At 43.5% G+C, this 27,778-nt stretch overlaps 1 protein-coding gene across 1 annotated transcript in view; it reads right to left on the bottom strand.

The window, feature by feature from the left end:
• Positions 1–14,363: 14,363 nt before the first annotated feature.
• LOC124606566 (dehydrogenase/reductase SDR family protein 7-like) overlaps positions 14,364–27,778 on the bottom strand; it is a 35,431-nt gene continuing 22,016 nt past the window's right edge. Inside the window, exons 5-7 of the mRNA XM_047138550.1 lie at positions 15,474–15,558; positions 15,211–15,371; positions 14,364–15,046 (exon numbers count right to left, since the gene is read on the bottom strand). Of these exons, the coding sequence (XP_046994506.1) occupies positions 14,859–15,046; positions 15,211–15,371; positions 15,474–15,558 (434 nt within the window). The 3' untranslated portion in view covers positions 14,364–14,858. The remainder of the gene's footprint in view (positions 15,047–15,210; positions 15,372–15,473; positions 15,559–27,778) is intronic.

The raw sequence follows: 27,778 nt of genomic DNA, 5'->3' as shown, positions 1-27,778 counted from the left end.
AAGAATGGCCCTCAGTATTTTTATATGTTCAACAATGTCTCTGAGAACACTATAATGTCATCTGAACAACAAAGACACATCGTCCACTTCAGGTGACTTAGAAGATTATCCATCATCCATTCAAAAGTTGCTGGTGCATTACACAAACCAAAAGGCATAACCTTACACTCATACAGGCCCTCAGTGGTGATGAATGCAGTTTCCTCACGATCAGCCTCATCTACTTCGATTTTCCAGTATCCCGAGTATATAGTGCGGGACAGTAAGTTGGGAATGTGGGTCTCACGGGAGGCGTGCCACAGGTAAGTCCCTGCAGTCGCACTATCCTCTGTGTCCTCGGTGGCTCACATTGATAGTGTGTCTGCCATGTAAGCAGGAGATCCCGGGTTCGAGTCTCAGTCGGGGCACACATTTTCGACTGTCCCTATTGACATATACCAATGCCTGTATGCAGCTAAGCGTAGTGATTTCATTGTAATTTCATTTGAAATCCAACTATCTCTTTTGCTATTCTGAAGAATGCGACGACACTTCACGCACATTTGTCTATAATGTATGCAGTTCGTCAGCGTAGGGTGGCTATTAAAAACACTGAGATCATGTCTACATGTGCAAATTGCTTCACGGCATGCCTCAGTCCACCAAGGGACTGGGGCATGATGTGGTAGAGAGGAAGTGTGGTGGATGGAATGTTCTGCAGCAGTAAGGGTACTGCATCACAACTGGGGAAATCTTGTTCTTCGCAGGTCGCCAGGGAGGAGTAAAGCTGCCAGTCAGTCCAAGGAAGCTGCTATTTAGGCGTGCACGCGGATGAGGTAGGGGTCAGAAAATGGATAGCACATGGTAAAGGGTCGCTCGAGTAAGTGTCAGAAATAACAGACCACTCAAGACGATGGGTAAGCTGGGCAGTGCAGTGGGATAGGCCCAAATGGGAATAGGTGTGCTAGGAGTCAGAAAGGAAAGTGGGTGCTCCAGTTTGAGGCAGAAGAGATTAAGTTGGTTAAGGTCAGCCAAAAGGGCATCTCTCTGACAGGTCCTGGGAGAAACCCAAAGGGAATGATGTGCATTAAAGTCACCGAGTAGCAAAAATGGGGGACGCAGCTGCCCAATAAGTTGAAGGAAGTCTGCCCTGGTGACAGCGAATGATGGAGGGACATTTAGAGGACAGAGGGAAAAAGTCAGGTGGGGAAGGAAAAGGCAAACTGCCACAGCTTGAAGACTGGTAGTCAGTGAGATGGGTTGACTATGAATGTCATCCTGTATGAGTTGCATGACGCCCCCATGAGAGGGAATGCCGACCTCAGGGGGAAGGTCAAAACTAATTGGAAAGAAATGTGATAGCTCAAAGTGGTGGTGAGGGCGCAATTTCATTTCCTGAAGGCAGAGTACAAGGGGATGCTGCGATGCTAGAAGCAGCCATAAACCTTCTTTGTGGGGCTGAAGGCCGTGAACGTTCCATTGGAGGAGAGTCATGACTAAGAGACATGGATGTGACACCTCAGTGACTGCTGAGTGACAGCTTGGGAAGAGGCGCTACTACAGGGTACAGAAGCAGGAGGATCCTGCTCCATGGGGTCCAAAGAAGAATCAGTGTGCTTGTGCAGTCGGTCTGTAGAGTCCAACGCCGAAAAACGGTTGTTGGTGCGCACCGACGACACAGAGGCAGACTGGGCGAAGATATCACGTGCCGATACCACCAAAGAGGATCTTTGAGGTGGCAATGGAGGAGACCGTTTGCCTTTGGAGGACTTCTTCGAGCCTTTCTGGTTAAATGAAGACTTGGGTGTCGTTTGGCTGGAGGGACGGAGGAAGTCTTCACAGGACTACTCCTTCAGTCCTTTCTGGCCTACCGGTTGTGTAGCTGGTAGTTTCGCCCCTGGAGACGAGAGTTTGACAGCTTGTTGCGCAGCTGGACGGGGGGAGGGGGAATGGCGATGCTATCTTGACACTGGGCGATTTCACGACCTCAGAGCTGAATTGGAGGTCACATGTCTGCATGGCCATGTCCTTCATGGAGCGAGGGGCACCAATAACAGAATTATAGGCACCAGACAGGAGAACACAGAGTTTGCGATTAGCCAGTAACTTGCAAGCAACTGGATAAGGCACCTTTTCCTTTACTCGCATCTCTTGAACAGCTTGCTCATCAAAATACACCAGACACTCCTGAGAGGGGGCGGCATGGCCACCATTGCAGTTGATACAGCGGGGATAAGGAGGTGGACAATCTCCCTCATGCGCATCTCTACCACAGGTGACACATTTGGCTGGATGTCGACAAGACGTATTAGTGTGGTTAAAACAATGACAATGGTAGCAGCACATCGGGTTCAGAATGTATGGCCACACGGTGATAATTTCATAGCCTGCTTTGAGCTTGGATGGAAGCACCACTCTTCTCAAAGGTGAGAAAGAGAGTTCGGGCAGGCACTAAGGAGGAATCTACCTTTTTCATTACATCATGAACGGCAATGAGATGAAAGAGGTAAGATCGTATTTTGGTCTAGGTTAGACCATCGAGCAGCCTGGTGTAACTTACATCATGAGAAGAATCCAAAGTTCTGTGGGCCTCGACACAAACAGGTTAACTGTGGAGAAGCAAGTTATTGTGCTTGAGAATCAGAAGTTGTCTATAAAAGCAAGAGTGAGAGCAGGATTTCACAGGGCCAGCAATTGCATATACACCTTTCTGAATAATAAACGGATTTACCATGGCGAAGGACTTACCATCTTCAGTACTTGAGACCAGGAGGAACCATGGTGTAGTGGGAAGGGTCTTTGAATCATTAGTCTCGTATTTACATTTTGTAGAAGTTGAGTGGGAAGATGATTGACTCATCATGAAGAAATCCCCCATTATTGCCAGCGTCTCTGGCCAACTGCCCCCCCCCCCCCCCCCGCCCCACTAGGGGACGAACCCACCTTAGGTGACTGTACACACCTCCCAAACATCTGACAGAGAGACCAATCGATAATTTGGCACGGTTACAGCTCAGGCAGTCACCCTTCCCAGGGCCTGACTGAACTGTACCAGGGGGGTAAGTGCGAACCTTATCAGTTGATCCAGAGCAGGGAATTACGCATTACACAGTCACCTGTTACACGTCATACACATGGGCCGACCTTCAGGAGTGCACAGCGAGGAAGAAGAAAAATAGAGGATCCTCAAACGCCAAAGTGGAGGAATGAGATGAGAAGGGAGCAAAAAACAAAGGTGAGACTGTTCGCATGTCACCAACGAATGCAGAACATTCCCAAGAATACCCCAGACATGTTCCCCAAGGGAAGGGAAAAGGAACAGCAAGAGGATAGACATGCAGCATGGAAGGGAAAAAATGCCAAAGAGTGGCGAGCCCCTTTGGGGAGGGGGAAACCACTATTATTGTCTTACCACAAATAATATATTCTAGTAAGATATGATACATGACCTGAAAAAAAGTAATGTTAAAATCAAGTACCAATACATCTGAAATTCTCCGTAATATTCTCAAAAAAATCTTTTTTTTTTTTCAGTGTCTTGTAATCAGTTGCTTCCACAACTAAATAAATTTGTTCTCATAAAAATTAGGCCAACTCATTACATGTTGACGCTAATTTGAACTTTGATGCCTTAGAAGTTGGCTGTTGGTTGACTTAGGGGGAGGGAACCAAACCATCGATCCTATCGGATTAGGTAAGGATGGGGAAGAAAGTAGGTCACGCCCTTTCCAAAGGGACCATCCCAGCATCTGCCTGAAGCGATTTAGGAAAATCACAGAAAACCTAAATCAGGACGGCCGGATGAGAGTTTGAACCATCATCCTCTTGAATACGATTCCAGCATGCTAACCACTGTGCACTCTTAGAAACATTAGGGAAAGCAGGAAGAAGAAGAAGGTCACTGTGAGGAGAATAGGTAACGTTTTCTAATCTGCCATGCAATGCTACTACATTAGGAGTGCATGCTTGCTGAGAACTGCAGCAGTTATGGTATAAACTGCACACAGGAATGACAAGGTTCAGTGAAAACTCATTATAGACACACAGTTGACTTCATTGCCAACACAATAGAAAACAGCACAGCTGACACTCTGCTGTAGCGTTACAGTTGGCAGATCTCAGACCAGCAGCACGCATGATCATAGTGAAGTCGACATAAAATGTACAGCTTGTAAAAGTTTTCTTCACAGTTTCACCGAGGGGAGTGCACGGAGTGGAGAAAAGAGCACAATGGTGGTGAAGGGTAAGGAAAGATGCGTAGACACACAGCAGTGATGGCATTTTTCCCCGTCATACCAATGTAATACTGTAATGTACCCTGGCTGCTCAAAATTTACACTTGACAGATTGTGAAAAAGAGTGTTTCATTGGCTACACTGTAGACGCAATACAGCAGCTTCCATTACACAATAGCTGACAGTCTTCCATTACCTCTTTTAACTGTAGAGTAATGAAAGTACCATATCTAAAATTATAAGCATTTATTCTTGAATTAAAGCTACTGCATAATAATGTGCATGTAAGCATAACTAAAGAAATTTTTGATAATGGCGCAAAGATATACAGAAAATTAGCTTGACAATGAGTGATATCTAAATATAGTTTCATAATCAATGACGACGGTTGCTAGTGACAGTGTACACATGAATTGTACATCTAGAAGTTACCATGATAAGTGCAAATATGCTGCTGAACAACAACATAATCCCATGCATAACAAACATTACATTTGAAAATGAAATGCGAGGTTCGGGAAACAAGGGCTTGAAAATTAATGAAAGTGTGAAAAACAATAAAGAGGTAGTTTGCAGAGTAAACACTAACCAAATTTTATACCTCTTCGCTCAAAGATTTTTTATGACATATATGTCACCACCAGGCCATACCATCTAATGATAGGATACTATCAATTAACACATTTACCCACATATTTAAACAGGAAAATACTTTGAACCATAGCAACAAGTGCATTTTATAGCAACTCTTTGCGTTCATATAACGTGACATCAGAGACCTAGATCTCTTAGTCAGGGACACACACACACACACACACACACACACACACACACACACACACAGAGAGAGAGAGAGAGAGAGAGAGAGAGAGAGAGAGAGATTGCAAAGAGTGCATTTGTTCATTCTGAAAATAAATTGATGGTACATCTGCTTATTATTATTATTGTCATGTCAGCTACTGCTAATGTGTACCAGGTATGGATTTTAAAACAAAAACATCAATATTGTACCAAACATAATGTCAGTTCATGAAATATCGATATTCATGCGTTGATTATTTTCCAAACTAAAGGTGAAGTGTACACTCCAGTTCTTTCAGCAAATGTTGAAAGATTTTCTAGCTACAAGCATATGTTGACTGACAATAGATGTTCCTTTACCTTTGAAAACCTCTGCATGCTGATTGTTATACACTGTAATAGCTGTACAATGTTACAGAACACTTTCCGTACATCTTCAAACAGTGAGATTACTTTAAAAAAAACATTGTGACTTTACTTATCCTTCTTGTAATTTCAGTTTCAGCCTTCTTATAAAGTTTTTCATTACTATAGTTCATTTTATAACTCATTTTACATATTATATTTCATATCGCTATTAATATTTTAAGGGTACTTTAGTGATACTTTTGAACATATCTTCGACAGCCCTCTACAGCATTTTTTTTTTCCAGATTTGTAAACTGTTACAGCCAACTTTATTCACAAAATACGTGAATAATACATGAGTTATAAGTCTTAAGCCTAAAGGCCCACTGAACCAGCGTGCGTGGGACATATTTCGCAGTGGCGTCATGCTGCCACACAAGGGCTGTGCTGGCAAGCTCGCAGCCCTGGACAACGTGGTTGGCAGTCTGAAGGCATTACACCTTGCTCAGCACTTCTCCCTGTTACAGCTGTGACTCCTGAGAGGTTTCAATGGCAGGGCATTGATACACATGCAGATGCAAGTCATGTAGTCGTGGCCTGACAGGAAGCGACTGGTGGTGTGAGTCCTGCAGTGTTGGTCAGGTGTCTTGGCCGATGACAGCAAGGCAGCCCTGTCACAGATGATATGCAGGCACACGGTCCCTCTCCAACCTGTGCAGACATCTTCAGCAAATGGCCCTCCCACAATAGATGCTGCTGCAGCACCGCCACCTCATGCTGCACCTCCTCCAGGCCTGCATCGGCGGCAGAGGGCCCGAGCTGCAGCAAGGCAAGGAGTCTGTTCTGCCTCAGAGTTGGTTCAATCCAGCGGGCAGATGGGATGCTGTGGCCCCCCTGGGCTATAGGAGAATGGAAGTAGCCCAGTGGAGTGTCCATTGGGAGGCGGAACCATCTCCTCACTGCAGCACGAATGCAGATGTCCACGGCCATGCAGGTGCTACTCGAGGAGAGCACATGGTAGAGGCCCAGGAGAAGCAAGTCCCAAAGTCCATAGGGCCACACTGCTGTGACTTTAGCAATGCTGCCATGATGACACCCAGTTTCTCCTGGATGTGGCACCTCCGATGAAAGAGGCACCGACTCGAAGATGAGAACTGTAGGTCCAGGTAGCTGAAGGTGTCATCCACACGCAGCACTGGCATGGTGGAGTCTGAGGCAGTGAAGGTGACGTCAGAATCAACCTTCACATTCTTGTCACTGCTGGATGCCACAAGGGCAAGGATGAAACACTTCCACAGGTCCAGTTGGTCGAGGGCTACTATTGCTGTGTTGATGAGGGACTGCAGACCCCCCCCCCCCCCCCCCTTTGTTGACGCAAAGAACAGGATGTCATCTGCAAAGGCTGCCACATTGACATGGCAATCCAACACCTTGGCACCTATGTGGGAGGGCAGCTGGCCTAAAACATAGTTGACGGCAATGTTAAAGAGGATCTCCTTGCCAAACACCCCTTGCTGGCCGCACGGCCATGGACCTGTCTCCGCCACCCACAATGACTGTCGTGCTACCCTCTACATAATCCACGAATTCGTCTGGAAGACCACGGTCCTTAAGCACAGGGCGGAGAGCCGCATGGCCTTACGAACTGAATGAATCAGAGACAAGGGAGGCCACAAACGCAGAGCGACAGCGGTGGTCAGCGCCAACGAGAACCTCATGGAGGATGAAAGTATTCTCCAGCATCCTATCCGGGGGATGAATGCCCACTGACGTTCTTACACATGACATCTGCATAAGCCAAGTCACCAGTACCTTGTGGAAGGTCCTGACTAACACCGAGCAGGCAGCGATGGGCCAAAAGTCAGCAGGGGATGCTGGGGTGGCTGTCTTGGGCAGCAAGGAAGCCTTGGCCTTAGAGGAGAGAGGAAAGAAGCTTACAGGAGGGGAGAAACAAGTTGAGGCGGTTGGCAGTGACCCCTGCCAGCAGGAATTGCAGCTGTGCCAGTGATTGGCCATCTGGGCCTATGTTAATCACTTTGCTGAAGTGACTACACTTACACTTTTTTGTAAAAAAAATAATCGTTAATATTGACGCTATTTTATAAAGGAACATAAGTTTTAATTCTGTTCTGATTCATTAACACAATAAACGTGTTATTACAGGTAATACTACAAAGTAATTCGTAGCTATCATGAAGATGAAAGCTTCTTGTTATCCCCTAAAGCCAACTTGTGAGGTTTTGTGCAAACTGCACTTTATCATTTTGAGTGGAAAAGATAGTCACCTGTGTGGTCTATGAATACTATGATACATTAATATACAACTAAGTATCAGTGGATTACTGCTTCCACGATTTTATCTGTTTTGAGCAACATCAAGGCAAATTAGGATAAATATTGAAAAAAAGGACTGTTTACCAACAAAAATCTTGTAATCGACACAACAAAATCTAGAAAAATGGGAGAGAATAATTTTCAATATTAGGTCCGAAATGTCTTCGTACCATTTGCAGAGAATAATTGGTTACTTTTGTTGGACTCTTGAGCTAGACATGACGATATCTTTGCGCTTAGGCTAACAATGAAAAAAAACTTAATATAATTCGGATTCCAACCAGAAGTAATACTGTGATTCAGTCTCCCAACAAAACATTTTTCCACAGTATAAAGCATTTTTCAGATAATTGTCTGACAAACTCACTTCCGATAGCTGTTTGTCATTTCAGATTTATCAGAGGACCAGTCATGTTAGAATGCTGGAATGTGAACAGGGAAGGGGCTGGGTGGATGAGGACAATGACTAAAGAAAGTTGAGGTCAGGAGGGCTACAGGAATGGACACAGCAGGGAAAGTTCCCACCTGCACAATTCAGAAAAAAGCTGGTGTTGGTGGAAAGGATCCATATGGTACAGGCTGTGAAGCAGTCTTTGGACTGAAGGATGCCATGTTTGGCAGCAAACTCAGCAACAGGATAGGCCACTTGTTTCTTGACCACAGTTTGTCAGTGGCCATTCTTGCAGACAGACAGCTTGTCAGTTGTCTTGCCCACATAGAATGCACCACAGTGGTTGCAGGTGAGCTTGTAAATCACATGGCTGGTTTCACAGCAGTCTGTCTATGTGGGCAATGAAAAAACATTCCTGAATTTCCCGGTTAAGAAATACACTTTCTCCCAGGTGAAAATACACTTTTTTCCTTGTTAAGTAATAGTATACCTTCCATCGGAATCATAAAATGTATCAGTCCTTTGAATGATTAGGGTTTTATAAACTGGCTTAGAACCTACCACCACTTTAGGAAGCAAACCCCAGAAAAAGAATGCGTTTTCAAAAGATCTCTGATTTGCAGCAACATGTACGCTGCATATTTTCGTATTATGAAAGTACATAGTCGAATTCCACCAAACACAGAACGTTAGTTTCTGAAGCATTGAAATCGAGATTGCTATGAACTTTTGTACGCCAATCATAGCTCATGTCAAGAGATCTCGCCAGCCGATGATAGATATTCACCGCATTTACATGGGGCTCCCAAAAGCGGATTTCGTACACCGATCTCCCAATATCGCTTCTGGGTGGTCACGTAAACACTTCAAAATCGATTCTGGAGATCCGCTTCTGGTCGCCAGTTTTCCAATTCCGCAATCAATTTTCGCTCCCGTGTAAACGGGTATAGAAATGTGCTAGGGCTGTCAGGTTTCGTCTTTTTCCTAAAAATTTCTGCTAATATTTACAGAGTGCCTTTTTGTAAAGTGAATGATGAGTAGAAATTAGACTGAAGCTGTGTGTAGTGAGTGAGTGAAGTGTTATGAAACAATGTGTGTATAGTATGCAGTGACTGATAGTGAGATATGAGTGAACAATGTGGCATTACATTACTTAATAAGTTATTTGTAAAAAAAGTATTATATACCAGGAGTAAATCTAATGATTGACTCTAACTTGAAGTCTGTAAATATATGTGTATACGAATTAGCTTATTTTAAATTCATCTAAATTTGTAAATATTTTGACATGTCCTACATTCTTGTACCTTGTAAAAGGAGATCTACGGATGAATAAAGCTACTACTACTACTACTACTACTACTACTACTACTACCACCACCACCACCACCACCACCACCACCTCGTATAATTGAAGAGAAACAGCGATTGTGCTGACTACGTAATAAACTATATCAGCTGTTTTCCAGGCGCCGGAGTTAACTGGCCTAGCAAATCCGCTTCAGACCTTAACATGTAAACACGACAGCGGAAAACAGTTTCCGAAATTCGGTTTTCGTCTTTCAGAAGATGTGTCGCATGTAAACATAGTGTTTCAGAGCATAGGACACATGTGGTGTAGTCAGCCTATGGCAACGTCACTGTTAAGTACTGCGAACACACAAATAGGAAAAGTTAATGGTTTAAATTAATGTACATAGTGCAGCTACATGAAAAGCTAATCTTTCACATATAATATTTGTCTTCTTGCACGTGTTGCATTTCGATACATCACACAAATGTGCCAGTAAAATTTTACGTAATGACGTAAATGTCTGGTCTCGAAATTCTTCTAAGTGACTGGCCCTCAAACTGTTAAGCTGAAAATGAGAATCAGACGCTCTGCGATTTAAGAAATTCAAAGCACGTTTGCACATGTAACATAACTCGTACTGCGTAAAATGACACGTACTTTGTAAGTAACGCTTTTCAAATCACCAATCGCAATATTTTCTAGTGACCTGTTACAATTCGTTTCAGCAGTTGTCAGAGAGCCAGAAAACAGCGTTACTGTGCCTGCGCAGCTACGATGACGTCGGTAGCCCGTATATTCGTACTATATAGCATAAAGAGATCTTACGTCATAAATGAAACAGGACATCAGAGGATATTCCAAGAGCATCGGAATTTCGTAAATCCTGCGAAAAGACGTCATTTGACTTGAAGGGCACATTTGTATTTCCAGATTCACAAATAAGTAGGCTCCAACCTGATATGAAACCTTTTAGTGTGGTTTTTGGGATGCAAATTTTCTTGGAGTACCAGTATTGTATTATCTCATGTTTAGTTCTTTATTATGGCATACTGCCATACATCCCAGAAGATGACAACATGCACTTGAAATTCCGCAAAAAGTTGACATTAGTAATAATGTTTCAAATAAATTGACAAAAATAAATTCATTGTTTTGCAAGGCAATTAATGGGCGACTGCCAAAACCTGGAAATAAAATAAAATCAGAAAACTGAAACTAATAACATATTTTAGCCTTCCACAATTACTTAATTCACTTTATAGCTCCCGGCCACAGAAATCCGTTTGGTTTTCTTTAGACGTGAGAGCTGTGAACCAACAGGAAACAGCAAAATCACTACACGTAAACACGGTTCACGTGGAGACTGGCCCTAATCCCACTACATCTCAAGACTGCTATGTGCATAAGCGAATCTGGCAGCTTGGACGCGCCAGAAAAATTTTTCTCGGCAACACCTAGCTGCTTGTTGCTACTTCTGATAGAGCCACCTACCTAAAAGATACACTCATCTAATCCACAGACCCTACTGAGCACCACCAACATATACGCAGAATTTTTTTGGGCCTACAGAAAGCTGGAGTGATCTTCAACTTGCAAAAATTCATTTTTGAGGTGAATGAGGGCAAATTCCTCTGACACTGGCTCCCGTCACCTCCTCAAGACAGTACTGGCAGTAGCAGACTTTTCACATCCTACTACCTTCAAAGACCTCTGACATTTCATTAACATGGTCAACATTTTCCGTTGCTATCTCGAAGACGCTGCTGTCACCTGAGCCCTTTACTACAGCACTCCGTGGTGACAAAAACTGAGCAAACAAGTTGGTCCCTTGTACCCCAGCCATGATCAAGAGCTTCAAAAAAACAAAACACGACGTAGCCAATGTGGCCCTTCTATCCCTATCCCACTCCCACTCCCACACCCATGACCCCCCCCCCCCCCCCTTGAAATAGTGGCAGACACAAACCAGATGGCTGTCTGAGCCATCCTACAACGCATGGACAATGTCTGGCAACTGCTCACCTGCTTTTCCTCTGAGCTCTTTCCGATACACAATGCTGCTGGGGCACATATGACCACGTGCTGCTTGCAGCCCATGAAGCCGTATGCTGTTTCCGATCTTCAGTTGAGGGATGCTTCTTCACAGACCATAGCCCCCCCTCACCCCTGGTTTTTGCAGGGAAGACATAGACCAGATCTCACCTCGACAGTTTAGGCTGCAAGAGTATATCGTACAATTCACTACTGACATCTGGCATCCCAGAAATTTCAGCCAATTTGAGTCAAAGCTGTGGTGGCAGTCTTTATTCAGACCTGGATGTCCTGCTTTAGTTGCCCACATGGCATCACTAAAGATCGGAGACACCAAGTCACGTAGGCCCTCTTCCTCTCTCTGGCAGCCACCTGCAGCTCCAGTTTCCACCATACAACCAGCTACTACCCTGCAGCTAATGGTATGGTGGAGCGGTTCCACCACACACTTAAAGCCGCCATCACATCTTATTCTTTCGAATGATCTGTTGCCCTGCCCCAGGTACTTCTAAGCCTGTGGGTCGCACACAAAACCGACCTGGGAACCTCAGCTGCTGAGCCGACATACAGACAGCCACTCCCAATTCCTGGCAATTTTTTAGAAGTGAGCCTGCTCCCTTCTGAAAGCACAATCCCAGGTTTCATCCAACAGCTTCAGGGCTACATGGCCCAACTGTGACCAACACCTCTGCAACAGCACAATGTGCACCGTACATCCATCCGCCGTGACCTCACAGCATACACAGACATCATGCTTTGGGTGGATGCATACCAACCACTTCTCTGCCCTCAGTATCCAGGCCCACACCTGGTGTTGCGACGCGGGGCAAGTCATTCTCCATTCGTGTGAATAGGTTAGCAACAACTGCCTCCATAGTATCATACTGGTTGTTACCTATCTCGTTTCTTCGATAACTGAAACTTTGTGGAATCTTATACAGTATATTTTGGTAGGACCACACTCTCACCACGTGTTTTTGAATGAGAATAATACGACTAGTTCCAGCACAGTTTCAGCAAGACTTATTTTTTAGTAGCTGCTGAAAGATTACACACTGCAGATCTCGTTTGTCTAGGGGTTCCCGAAGTTTTGTCTGCAAAATAATCATTCCAATAAGCATGGCCTGGGTTTTCTTAGTGTTTGAAATAAACATCACCGGATCTGAAATACTTTCAGCTAAAAATTATATTTATTCATACTTTTTGTTAGTAACTACACCATTTTCACTATGAACATTGATACTCTAAATCCATTATACCTGTTACATAAACACGTCCATCTCCCTCCAATACAGACAAAGAAGAAGCGGACAAGCCAACATGTGCCCGAAAGTTGCAGGCATTCCTGCATTCTAGATTCTTTGGTCTACTGATCTTAATAAACTCCAAAGATCCATATAAATAAATACATATAAATAGACAGCATTTAATATCTTAAACGAATCTTTTATTTATCATAAAAGAAAATATTCATAATTAAATAAATTAAACACCTTTTCTGGCAACATAATGAAATTACCTTAACTCTTTACTGTGGGCATCGTACTTTTTGCATGAGATAAACTTGATCTCCGACAGTTAAATACATTACAATAGACAGGCTCAAGCCGGCCATGTTCTAGAGTCCACTCCAACCAACAAGCACAGCACTATTGAGGGTACAGTTTCCCCCACCTACCACTGGATCCAGCCACAGCACCATCAACAATGCACCCGATATGATGCAGGCCAACACCGTTCCCTCCGCTGCTTCTGACGTGCCATGGCCACCACTGCCCCTCGATGCTGTGTCCGATACACCACCAGCTGACGCTGCCTCTGGTCCACCATCAACCGACTGTATGAGTGACACCCCTCCCAGTGCTTGGGACCTCATGCTGCCACAGCACTACCCTTTTTGCAGCCTCTAGCTGACAGACAGTGCCCCATCCCAACAGGCACCTGCCACTCTCAACGGTGTCCTCACCAACACTGCTAGCAACTGCACCATTGGAGCAGTGATGCTACTTCACACGCTCCCAATGCTGCACGCAGGATTTGCCCATGCCCTTCCTCTCACTGGTAACCACAGCACGAGCACAGCAACAACAATCCGCGCATGCGCCACAGCAAGCATTATCAGCCAGCTTCAAACACCCCTCTGCAGAGTTGGTGGCCAAGCGGTTCTAGGTGCTACAGTCTGGAACCACGAGACCACTACAGTTGCAGGTTCGAATCCTGCCTCAGGCATGGATGTGTGTGATGTCTAAGGTTATTTAGGTTTAAGTAGTTCTAAATTCTAGGGGACTGATGACCTCAGCAGTTAAGTCCCACAGTGCTCAGAGCCATTTGAACCTCTGCAGAGTTGACCCCAGTGTTCTCCTCTTGGTTAACAAGTATTAGAGCATCTCAAATGTCACTTAGTTGTTAGCTTTTGGATTAATATGTTAGAACTAGACCAAGCTGCTCTTCTAGCATGCTGTATCATGTCTTACTGTTTTCTTACCTAGCACACTGCTTGAACTTGTGCGCCCCTTAGGTGTATCGAAGGGAACATAAACCATTCCTTAAGACCTCTTGACTTTAACCTACATTCTGGTAGTTAGCTATCAAAATAATAATGATGGTAATTTTCAAGCTTTTCCTTCCACAAAGAAAGATATGGATGTGAGGCCCAAATACAAATGCAGCTAGAAATATAAGGACCATCATCCTGATGATGCAGTTGTTTTCTATGGCAATATATCTTGCCTCTAAAATACTCAATCAGTTAAACCTATTCTATTTCTTTGACTAGAAGTAAAAAACACAGTGTAACCTATGTAACTACTGACTGAGAGAATCAAATGTCATTTACAGATCAACACATATTATCACAATGTAAGTAAAAATGAAAGGAAAAGTTTGTTGAGATTTGCATCAAAGCCAGGTTTCAAATTGCAGAATCTATCTTTCATATTTATTCCTTAAATATTACCTTTCTTAAAACACAGTTCATTAACAACAAATTTCAGTATCATTCTTATTATGGGAGTTTTTTGGGGGGACCAATGAATGTACTCATTAAAAATAGGAAATTTTGAAAAGCAAGTTTTGTTAGGACAGGATTTTACTGGGCTTCCGTAGCTCTGAACGCACACTGTTTACTTAATAACACGTACATTTCACTTGTTTCCAGTAACTACAGATGCCTTTCTAATTTTTTAGTTTGCATCTATACACTGTTTTCTCTCTTTGTATCAATGGTAATATTTGTCTCATTGTCCTTTCCTCTCATTCTTAATTTCTTTTTAGATAATCTCACAAAGATATCTGTATATATGAACATATTGTTCATAAGACCTTAAAATAAAGAGAGCTAATGTGATCAGAGATCAGAAACAAGATGATATAAAGTCAACAGCTACATAAAGTAACAAAAAATGACAAACTTAAACAGATGGGGCAAATAAATAGGAAGTTCTTCCTAATGTTGATGAGCTCTTTTTTTCATTAGCCAGAAGAACAGCTCTGGGTACAGTGTTCTAAGCAGAACTGCTATATGGGCTACAAATGAGCATGTTGTAAGTTCCTTTTTTTCTGTTGCAACAGCATACAGGATCTCCTCAGCCACTTTCTCCACTGGTGAACCATTTTCTGTTGCTGAATCCATAACTGCAGATGACATTACAAACCTCAAGTTAACTTAAAGTGTTGTTGTAGGAGAGTATATAGTGCAATTAATGTGTCACAGAAGCAAAAAATATCACAAAAAGTGTTTTGCAAAAAAAATCTAGCAAAAATCAAAGTACTGTCATACCACTAGAAAACTATCTTACCTCCATAAGCCTCTCCATTTCCTGTCAATGCATTTACAGACAGCTTTGTGTGAATGTATCCCGGGCTCACAAGAGTAACATTTATATTGTGTGCAGCAACTTCTGCTCTCAGGGTGTCACTAAATGCTTGGACCGCATGCTTTGAAGCAGTGTAGGCAGACCTACACAAACATTGGCACTTTTAGAAAAAACTGGAATAAATGAACCAATTATTTTGCATTTGTGTTTAACACATGGGTAGAGTCTTTTGAATTTGCATTTACCTGTAAGGAATAGCTATCTTTCCTTGAACACTGCTTACTGACACTATGTGACCACTTTGCCTGTCAATCATAGATGGCAGGACTGCTAAAAAATAAACATAAATACATTTAACCACCACATTACCCACAACCATGCTGGATATTAATGAAACAGTTAAGACTAAACTGACTTTGCAATGCTTGTTCCTCAACAGCGTCAGTCCAATGTGTGTGTGTGTGTGTGTGTGTGTGTGTGTGTGTGTGTGTGAGCGCGCGCGCGTGCGTGCGCTTGACAAAGGCCTTGTTGGCCAAAAGCTAACTTTGTTGAAAAAGAAAATATTTCTGAATGGTTTGACGTGGATCACACAGAGCTAGCTTATGAGATATTGAGTGACAGTGCTATTGTTCAGTGAGTCCAAGGGAAATCCTATGTGGTGAATGACACTGACAACATTTCTCTAATTCCAGAAACAGTACTCAGTCATGCATCAGCATGTCAATGGGCCGAAGGGTTACTGGACTATCTGGAACAGCATGAAATCGCTCCCCTCTCCGACAAGTTGTTGTTGCGTGAAATTTGTAGTGCGATATGTAAAAGACGAGCTATCTCGCTGAGACAGAAATCAGTTCAAGAATATTTTGTTTCAAAGTAGAGTAGTGTAATGTGTAACTGGCTTGTACTCTGTTCTTTGTGAGTATTGTATTCTCACACATAATACAATGAATAAAGTAGAATTTATTATAAAAATTACTTTCGTTTCTGAAAGTATTTGTATGGAGTGTAGCCATGTATGGAAGTGAAACATGGACGATAAATAGTTTGGACAAGAAGAGAATAGAAGCTTTTGAAACATGGTGCTACAGAAGAATGCTGAACATTAGATGGGTAGATCACATAACTAATGAGGAGGTACTGAATAGAAGTGGGGAGAAGAGGAGTTTGTGGTGCAACTTGACTAGAAGAAGAGATCAGTTGGTAGGACATGTTCTGAGGCATCAAGGGATCACCAATTTAGTATTGGAGGGCAGTGTGGAGGGTAAAAATCGTAGAGGGAGACCAAGAGATGAATACACTAAACAGATTCAGTTGGATGTAGGTTGCAGTAGGTACTGGGAGATGAAGGAGCTTGCACAGGATAGAGTAGCATGGAGAGCTGCATCAAACCAGTCTCAGGACTGATGACCACAACAACAACAACAACAACAACAAAAACATTACTGTGTACTTTAATTGTGGGTTATCTGCAGAATTTGATTACGCATGGTTTCAAGTCCCCAATTACCATGAATAACTGGGAGTACACTGTAAAAATTATTTACGCAGTACATTTCTGTATCTCCTGGCAAAGATGATTTAAAATCATCTGTGGACCTGATGACAACATGACACTTTGCCACAATACTTGTATTCATTTGGGCAAAGACTCAGCTGTAGACCAAAGAATTTTCATTTAAACTTCCTGGCAGATTAAAACTGTGTGCTGGACCGAGACTCGAACTCGGGACCTTTGCCCGCGAAAGGCAAAGGTCCCGAGTTCGAGTCTCGGTTCGGCACACAGTTTTAATCTGCCAGGAAGTTTCATATCAGTGCACACTCCGCTGTAGAGTGAAAATTTCATTCTAGAATTTTCATTTATGCTGTAGTTGTAATACACACAAATGGAAAAAACAATTTTACTTCACCTACAAGAGAGAATTCATATTCCAAAATACTTGCCATTGTCAACTTAGCACAAGACTACATTTTTCTGACAATGCTTAAGAAAACTAATCGCTCTAGCTTCATAAATTCTCTCTTCAAAACAGTACAGGACAGTGTTCTCAAAAGGTCAATCTTTATATCATCAGATCTTCTGTATGTCATTCTACAAAAGTGGTATTTTCTAAGTCCCATGCACGCAATATTAACTAGAAAATTTTGTGAAAACTATCAAGCAAAGAGCTGCTAACCAGTTTTAGTGAAGTTAATAAGAAGTGGTAAAAAGCTGCTATGGAGTATCGCAATAGCAACCGCAGCATGGCGACTTAGGTCAGAATAACACATACACAGAAGGACTTTGAGATGGTCTAGCTGCACTCAGCAGAAAACTACACCACACAGTGGTAATGGCCGTAGTGTGCAGATCAATGTCAGCACACCAGAGCAAAACTCTTGTTATGCACTATATGACTACATGCCAGGCCTTGGTGTAGAATAATGCACAACCAGAACCATACAAATAGGTTAAAATGTTGAGGCACCGGGACTACAACTAGACTCCAGCACCACTACTACCACCACCACCACCACCACCACCACCACCACCACCACCACCATGATACCAGTGCCAAGCTAAATAACTAGACAACTGGGCACAGCCAGTAGTAGCCATGAGTTCAAGTTCAGGTTGGGCCAGTCGCCACCAGCATTGAGTTCATTGTGGGGCTTCATGTCTCAGTATCCACACAGTAGTCACCACGGGCCACTGTGGAGAGTGCATGTGGGGCTGAGTTGCAAGAAGAAGCCATTCCCCAATGAAATATAGCCACAGCACAACACACAGTGCTGTTTATGCCACACCTGTTGCCTGCTGAGGCTACTGGTCCTACTCCAGCCTGTTGTCAGCATCACAGGACACCTACGTGGGTATCTCCTCACCAGGTGGAAGCAGCCAGCCAAAGGCCAGAGCCGGCCAGGATCAGTGGAGTGAGGCATGTTTGCATCGCTGAACTAATGTCACAATGGGTAAAAGTTGAATAAACATCTTTCTTTTGGTCAGCAGTATTTACAATGGATATCTTGGCCTATTGTTATCACCACTCATCTTCCCAAGTGCAAAAAACTCAAAAGAGTAGTGTCAGGAGAGCTGACATCACTGTAGTGGACAGCAGAGGGTGTTACACCCTCCACAGTGTGACACCCAAACTGCAGCCTGCAATATCGTGATTGTGGGCTGAGTGAGACTATTCTATTCTTTTTTGGTGACAATCATGGAATCAAGAATTAGGAGGCATCATAACTGCAGAGTGCTGCTTGCTGTTCCAGGTAGTCCAGTAACCCTTCAGCCCATTGAAGTGCTGATGCATGATTCATTACTGTTTCTGGAATTAGAGAAATATTATCTGCGTCATTGTCATTCACCTCTTCAGATTTCTCTTGTACTCACTGAACAATAGGACTGTCACTCAACATCTCATGATCTGGTTCTGTGTGATCCACATCAAACCAGTCAGAAACATTTTCTTTGTCAACAGTTTTCATGCCCAAGTAGCAGAGTAGTGCAATTTACTTGGTCACTCTGCCCCTTGTACCAAGTCTGTGGCAATTTTTTGTCTAAAGATCTGTTTTGGCCACTTGTCAAGGGAGTGTAGAATGCCCAGATGGCTCATAAATAGACAGAAGAAAAGAGCATGGTAGCATAAGTTGCTACAGAGTGCTCTATTTAATTGTTGAATTGTTAGTACAAGGTTTGTAGAAATGAGTAAGGCTGATGCACTGGGCAAAAATCAGACACACAGGGTGTCACCAGTGAGGAAGCTATTCAGTCATTTGTTAATCAGATAGCTCAGTTGAGGGTAGAGAATACATTTGTAAATTATAAGCCAGCAGAAAATGTGAGGAAATAGAATCAGTGAAGTTGCAGACTCTAGGAGTGGATCCTGGTTTCTCCCGTTTCTGGCAGGTTGTTTGCTTGTTTGTTGTTTGTTGCTTTAGGGCACAAAACAGCTGTCATAAGCATCCATGTTCTAACATAAAATAGTGAATTACTGAACGAGTCTGAAGTCGTTAATACCCAGAGCCTAATCAACTGGAGTACAGGGATAGCTAAAAATGATCACTTCCCCTTTGAGGAGGTTCCTCACATGGTTGAAAATTAAATTTCCGTCACTATATTACTGCAATGAATGAAAAGTAGAACATGATCTACAGCTTGTACTGTATCAGCTAAAATGTCGGATAATTTAGATGACAAACGTATATTAAAACACAAATCGTTACAAAGTCGGCACTGGGTCAGAAGATGGCACTCTGTCAATGGTTGGTTGCAGTAAGCACAGAGTGGTGCACGGTCTCCACTTAAATGAAAGTGACTGACATGACAATACCGAGTAGGTAGGTCATCTGGTAATGTGATGGCATTTGTACAGGAAATCTTGTAATCAGCCAACATGGGTGGTTGGTCAGCTTAACAGTTGTTACAGATAGCAAGGTTGCATCTGTCTGGGGAGGCAAAGTCATTTGTATAATGCACAGAGGAACTACACAAGGTAGAGACTTTTGAGCAACTTAGACAAATATTAGAACAGAGATATAGAAAGCAAAACAGTGCACAGTCTTTCAATGTACAGTTGAGTGTAATTTCGAGAAGGCATAAGGATTTTGTGGATATGATTAGAAAACTTAATTTGAACATGTATGAGTTGACAAATAATGAGGAAGTGAACGAGGTGTTGCTACTGGAAGCTGAGCAATGACTGCTTGATGCTTTCCTAAAGGGTTTAGCACCAGCGATGTCTAGGAGGGTGTCTGGAGTGCCTAAGGATCTCCATGCAGCAGTTAGGGTGGGATTGGAATACGAGGAAACTGACATTGCGTCAGAGGTAAGGTTTTGGAAAAATGTTTTTGTATCAAGTGGAAGAAGTTTTAATTGTGGGCATATGGGGCATGCCAGCCACAGAGTAATAGGAATAGTATAAACTACCAGCAGTTTGATGAGAATAGCTGCAGATTTAGTATGGATCAGCAGCAGGGGTATAGGAGTAATGTTAAGTGTGGTATGGGTGGTAAGAAGTACCCTGATAAAAGTGAACACAGTAAAAGTGGATGCGAAGGCAGAATGTGCCATAGTGGATGTAATTGGTGGTATAGAGTATAAGTTTTTGTTGGACAGAAGGACGTGTGTGTCAGCAGCCTTGAGAGATTTAGTGGGCAAGAGGTGATGGAACTCTTCATGTTACATGTTGTGTGGGTCCAGGGACAATGACATACTAAGACTGAGGTCGGTAATGATGAGTCAGTTTGTTGGCAACAACCAAGTTTAAGCAATGTGTATAACTAGTGTCTCATGTAAGCAATGGCCAGCATTATCCAAGAGCTCAGTGGGAAGACATTCCAGCTACAGGAAGCTGCCGTCAATGTTGAACTCTGGCAAAGAGTTAACCCATGAACAATGACATTAATACTTAATTCATATGACAGTGTGTCAAGTGGTACCAGAAAATCACTATGGGGGAGTGTTGAGCCATGTTATGTATAGTGGAACCATTGGAAGATAGTGATATTAGATTCACAATGCTTACAAAGACAGGGTGAAAGCAAAATGATACCCCATCAATGAGGATATTTTTGGGGTTGAGGAGGTTGAGCTGTTAAAGGGAATGTTAGTGTCAATGCTGTAAATTCTGAACGAGGAAGATTGCCACATAAAGTTGTGGGCTATAAGAGGGCACTGGATGATGTTAGGGTAGTATTTCATGAGAAGGTGAAGCATTTAAAGGGGACTGAGAGGGTGCAGATGGAGGAACTGTAATTAGAATTCCAAGACCTGTTCTTTTCATCAGGGCCTTGCCTGAGATGACCGTAACACAACAGAGGATTTTGATGGGGAGCAGTGCACCAGTTTATTGGAGGTCTAACAGAATACCACAGTCTGCACGACTGATTTTGGAGGAATTTATCAATCACCAATTGACTGACAACAGTATAACATATGAGAATAGTAGCCTCTGGGAGGGGAGGGGAGGGAGGGGGGCACTTGTGATTATACTGAAGCAGTCTACACATTGTTCAAGGAAATATCTATTATGTAGCGACTAACACCATTTAAATACTAAGACTATGACGGTTGCCTACTTGCCTACCCTATACTGCACATTACAGAAATGACTGATAATCTTGGACAGAGCCAGTACTTCTCAACCATGGACTATGACTGGATACCATCAGTTAAAAGTGGCTCCAGAGGATGAAGAGAGGACTGCATTTTCAGCACCATGAGGACATTACCAGTATAGAAGAATGCCATTGGGTTTGAAAAATGCTCTCGCAACATTCCAGCGTTTATTGTATTGAGTGTTGAAAGAACTGAAAAGTTGTCAGTGTCTGGTGAATCTGGACAACAAAAAAAAAAAAAAAAAAAAAAAAGCATCTTTTCAAAGTGTTTGCAGAAGCACAGGCAGAGTTACAATATTTTCTGGGTCTCAGAAACTATTACAGAAAATTGTAACAGGATTTGGGGATATTGTGAGGCTGCTCACACAGCTGTTGAAGAAAGGCATCTTATTAATATGGTCTGAAGAGTGTCAAAAGGTATGTAACAAATAAAAAGAGGTATTAACATCATGTCTAGTGTTTGCGTTTCCAGACTTTCGAAAGGAATTTATATTGTCACTGATGCTTTGAACCATGTCCTTGGCTGCGTTTTGAGTAAGAAGGTTGATGGATAAGAACATTGCTTTTGTATCAAGACAGTTGAATGGAGCAGAGAAAAATTATTCAATGATAGTGGAAGATATTTTGCCTGGCATGTGGTGTGACATACTAGGAGTATTATTTGTACAGAAGGAAGTTTTAAGTTGGTGACAGACCATGCTGCTTTGAAGTGGTTACTAGGTTTGATGGTTGGTTGCTTTGTGGGATTGAAGGGACCAGACTACTAGGGCCATCGGTCCCCTTTTCCACAAACTTGAAACATCTACAAAGAATAAAAACAAACAATAGAGATGACAAGAGATGACACAGGACAAGAAGGACACAGACAGAGACCAGAAAAAAGAAATTAAAATCACACTGAGTGTGATAGTGGTTGGCCGACCATAGAAACAAAAAAGAAAAATTCAACCACCAAGAAATACACTAAAACCGTAGGCCAAAGGCCAGACTCAGCACAAAAAAAAGGACAAACACTTAGATCAAGCAATAAAAACCCCCCTGCATAAATAAAACTCAAAATTAAATCTGCCATTGCAAGGTCATCTGATGAAAGTGCAGGAAGCGTCTCAGGCAGCGCTAACGTCTGCCTGAGTGGAGTTAAAAGTGGGCAGTCCAACAAGATGTGGACCACCGTCAAAGCTGACCCACAGCAACATAAAGGGGGTCCTCGCAGCGCAATAAATAGCTGTGTGTCATCCAGGTGTGACCAATGCGCAGCCGGCAGAGGACAACAGAGTCCTTGCGAGGGACCCGCAAGGAGGAGTGCCATGCACCAGTAGCCTCCTTGATGGCCCGAAGTTTGTTGGGTGAAGGAAGGGTGCGCCATTCTTCACCCCAGGTGCAAAACTGACCTGACGTCACTCTCTAAAAGGCCAATCTCCAAGGCTGGTGCACCGACAGCCTGTTTGGCCAGCGTGTCAACACGTTCATTTCCTGGGATGCCTACAAGACCCAGGGTCCACACAAAGACCACAGAGCGGCCGCAACTGGCAAGAATATGGAGGGACTCCTGGAGAGCCATCACCAGACGAGAGCGAGGGAAACACTGGTCGATAGCTCATAAACTGCTCAGGGGGTCACTACAGGTAATGAAGATCTCACCTGAGCAGGAGCGGATATGCTCTAGTGCACGAGAGATGGCAACCAGCTTGGCAGTGAAAACACGGCAATGAGTGTTGTTCATAATGAGCCCCTAGAGTAAGAGCATAACCGACACGACCAGCAACCATTGAACCGTCAGTATAGACAACGTCAGAGCCTTGAAACGCAGCAAGGATTAAAAGAAAGCGGCTACTAAGTTTGAAGGACCCATAGACTGAAAAGATGGGCATTAAAACTCAGTGAATTTGAGTACGAAGTATTACGCAAACAAGGGATGATGCATGGAAATGTGGAAACTCTAAGCAGGAAAATAGCAGTGATACAAGTACTAGGTCAACGCCCATCTGAATGGCAACAGCACAAGGTGCTGACAAGGAGTGCAAATGGTATAGCAAGCAACAGCAATTTAGCATGTATGGCTGATTATTGGGTAATGAGTAGGGGGATGAAGTTGGCACATCACAGTTTATGCAAAATATCTTCACAGCACTGCACTTTAATAGTGGTTCCACATTCGAGAAATATGATGAGCAGAGGGCCCCGGCAGATGAAGAGGTCATCATCTTAACGTGGTGCCACCATTCCAAGCCTGACAGCGATAGGCAAAGCCAACAGTGCGCCTGACAGCGATAGGCAAAGCCAACAGTGGAAACACCCTACATCTCCCCTGAAAAAGAAATCCAAAGCTGTTCACACAAGTTGTGGTAAGGTGGTGATGACCGCTTCAACTGCAGGGGGCCTCAACTCTTCGAGTTCCTCAACTATAGAACCACGATCAATGTGCAGTGCTATGAGGGCACTTTGCCGAAACTGCAATGTGCCATAAAGCCGAAATGCCAAATGAATGCTCTTAGGTGTAATCATCCTGTTGCATGTTAACACCCATCCCTATATTGCTAATCAGAAATGCAACACTTCAGCAGTGTGGTTGGGAAACACTGCAACATTCTCCATACAGCTCAAATCTTCCAGTGTGTGCTTTTTTACATGTTTGGCAACCTGAAGAAAGACACTTATGGAAGTCAATATCAGTCAGACAAGGTAATGCATGTGTGTTTGGGGTCAAGAATATTACAATGATGTGACAGAACTCATGGGATAACTTCTAATAGCATATCAGACCTCTTTTTGTCTAATGTAGCACAGCAGCTTGAGGCGGCTTGGACTCAACAAATCGTTGGAAGTCCCCTGCAGAAATACTGAGTCATTCTGCCTCTATAGATGTCCCTAATTGTGAAAGTGATGTCAGTGCAGGATTTTGTGCACAAGCTGACCTCTCGATTATGTCCCACATATATTCGATGAGATTCATGTCAGATGATCTGAGTGGCTAAACCATTTGCTTGAACTGTCCAGAATGTTTTTCAAACCAATCACAAACAATTATAGCCCGGTGACATGGCACATTGTCATTGATAAAAACTCGATTGTCATTTGTAACATGATATCAATGAATGGCTGAAAATATTCTCCAAGTAGCCAAACATCCAGGGGACACAGTCCATTGCATGTAAACAAAGCCCCAACATTACGGAGCCAACAGCAGCTTGTACAGTGGTTTGTTGACAACTTGTGTCCATGGCTTCATACCAAATGAAATCGGGATTAATCTGACCAGGCCACAGTTTTCCATTCATCTACGGTCCAACCAATAAGGTCACGAGCTGAGGAGAGGCACTGCAGGCAATGTCGAGCTGTTAGCAAAGGCACTCATGCTGGTCATTAATGCTAAATGTCACCACACTGCCCCAATGCTTATCTATTAGCACTGACAACTCCATGCAAATGCTGCTCCTCTTTGTCGTTACGTGAAGGCTGTTGATCACTGCATTTTCCGTGGTGAAAGGTAATGGCTGAACTGTGGTATTCTCGGCACACTCTTGACACTGAGCATTGTAGAATATTGAATTCCCAAATTATTTCTGAAATGGAATGTCCCATGTGTCTAGTTTCAACCACCATTCTGCAGTCACAGTCTTAATTCCCATCAAGCAACCACAATCACGTCAGAAACCTCTTTATGTGAATCACCCGAGTACAAATGACGGCTCCGCCACTGCACTGCCCTTTTATAGCTTGTTTACGTAGTACTGCCACAATCTATATATGTGCACATCACTATCCCATGTCCTTTGTCACCTCAGCGTATATGGATCAGTAACTTCAATAGTGGGGATGGATGTTATGCAACAGGAAGATTCCGTCCAACAGCATCCCTTTCATTTTCACTTTATGGCACATCGCACTTTTTGCAGTGTCTTCATAGCATTGCACATTGATTGCGGTTCCACACGTGAGGAACTAGAGGAGCAGAGACCCCCTGCAATCCAAGAGGTCATCATGACCTTATCAGAACTTGTGTGAACAGCTTTGTATTTCTTTGGCCGGGGAAATGTGGAATGTTTCTACTGTTGGCTTTGCAATGGTGGCACCACATTAAGTCATGATGACCTTGTTCAGCTGTAGGTGACTTCTGTCCATCGAGTTTCTCAAGTGTGGCTCCACAATCAATGGGCTCTGCTGTAAAGATATTTTGCAGAAACTGCAATGTGCCATAAAGTCAACTTGCTGAGGAATGATGTTGGACAGAATCACCCTGTTGCACAATAGAGCATGCCCCCAAACCACCTACTGGTTGAAGGCTGTACTATGGCAATTTGGTTGGGGACACTGCAACATCCTCCATACAGAGCGGATCATTCACTGTGAAATTTTCAAGTCTTTGGCAATCTGAAGAAAGTTTATTTACTTATTTATTTTTTTATATATCTAAAAACAAAGATGATGTGACTTACCAAACGAAAGCGCTGGCAGGTCGATAGACACACAAACAAACACAAACATACACACAAAATTCTAGCTTTCGCAACCAACGGTTGCTTCGTCAGGAAAGAGGGAAGGAGAGGGAAAGACGAAAGGATGTGGGTTTTAAGGGAGAGGGTAAGGAGTCATTTCAATCCCGGGAGCAGAAAGACTTACCTTAGGGGGAAAAAAAGGACGGGTATACACTCGCGCGCACACACACACATATCCATCCACACATATATTCAAAGGCAAAGAGTTTGGGCAGAGATGTCAGTCGAGGTAGAAGTGCAGAGGCAAAGATGTTGTTGAATGACAGGTGAGGTACGAGTGGCGGCAACTTGAAATTAGCGGAGATTGAGGCCTGGTGGATAACGGGAAGAGAGGATGTATTGAAGAGCAAGTTCCCATCTCCGGAGTTCGGATAGGTTGGTGTTAGTGGGAAGTATCCAGATAACCCGGACGGTGTAACACTGTGCCAAGATGTGCTGGCCGTGCACCAAGGCATGTTTAGCCACAGGGTGATCCTCATTACCAACAAACACTGTCTGCCTGTGTCCATTCATGCAAATGGACAGTTTGTCATTCCCACATAGAATGCGTCACAGTGTAGGCAGGTCAGTTGGTAAATCACGTGGGTGCTTTCACACGTGGCTCTGCCTTTGATGGTGTACACCTTCCGGGTTACAGGACTGGAGTAGGTGGTGGTGGGAAGGTGCATGGGACAGGTTTTATACCGGAGGCGGTTACAAGGGTAGGAGCCAGAGGGTAGGGAAGGTGGTTTGGGGATTTCATAGGGATGAACTAAGAGGTTACGAAGGTTAGGTGGACGGCGGAAAGACACTCTTGGTGGAGTGGGGAGGATTTCATGAAGGATGGATCTCATTTCAGGGCAGGATTTGAGGAAGTCGTATCCCTGCTGGAGAGCCACATTCAGAGTCTGATCCAGTCCCGGAAAGTATCCTGTCACAAGTTGGGCACTTTTGTGGTTCTTCAGTGGGAGGTTCTGGGTTTGAGGGGATGAGGAAGTGGCTCTGGTTATTTGCTTCTGTACCAGGTCGGGAGGGTAGTTGCGGGATGCGAAAGCTGTTGTCAGGTTGTTGGTGTAATGGTTCAGGGATTCCGGACTGGAGCAGATTCGTTTGCCACGAAGACCTAGGCTGTAGGGAAGGGACCGTTTGATGTGGAATGGGTGGCAGCTGTCATAATGGAGGTACTGTTGCTTGTTGGTGGGTTTGATGTGGACAGACGTGTGAAGCTGGCCATTGGACAGATGGAGGTCAACGTCAAGGAAAGTGGCGTGGGATTTGGAGTAGGACCAGGTGAATCTGATGGAACCAAAGGAGTTGAGGTTGGAGAGGAAATTCTGGAGTTCTTCTTCACTGTGAGTCCAGATCATGAAGATGTCATCAATAAATCTGTACCAAACTTTGGGTTGGCAGGCCTGGGTAACCAAGAAGGCTTCCTCTAAGCGACCCATGAATAGGTTGGCATACGAGGGGGCCATCCTGGTACCCACGGCTGTTCCCTTTAATTGTTGGTATGTCTGGCCTTCAAAAGTGAAGAAGTTGTGGGTCAGGATGAAGCTGGCTAAGGTAATGAGGAAAGAGGTTTTAGGTAGGGTGGCAGGTGATCGGCGTGAAAGGAAGTGCTCCATTGCAGCGAGGCCCTGGACGTGTGGGATATTTGTGTACAAGGAAGTGGCATCAATGGTTACAAGGATGGTTTCCGGGGGTAACAGATTGGGTAAGGATTCCAGGCGTTCGAGAAAGTGGTTGGTGTCTTTGATGAAGGATGGGAGACTGCATATAATGGGTTGATTTACATTTTCTTTGCATGGAGCCATCGTAATGATGGCTTTTGTAAATGTCAGACTTAATACTATGGTTATATTTACACTTATAAAACACACTATATTCTGTAGCTGTTGCTTCTTATGCTTGATTTTTACATTTATCACATTACAACTGATATGCTAATGCCTTGTGTTACAATCACTATCTTAATATTC

The sequence above is a fragment of the Schistocerca americana genome, chromosome 3 (assembly GCF_021461395.2).
Source record: "Schistocerca americana isolate TAMUIC-IGC-003095 chromosome 3, iqSchAmer2.1, whole genome shotgun sequence".
NCBI classification, from domain to species: domain Eukaryota; kingdom Metazoa; phylum Arthropoda; class Insecta; order Orthoptera; family Acrididae; genus Schistocerca; species Schistocerca americana.
Note: the sequence above shows the minus strand (reverse complement) of the source record. Positions and strands in the feature narration are given on the sequence as shown.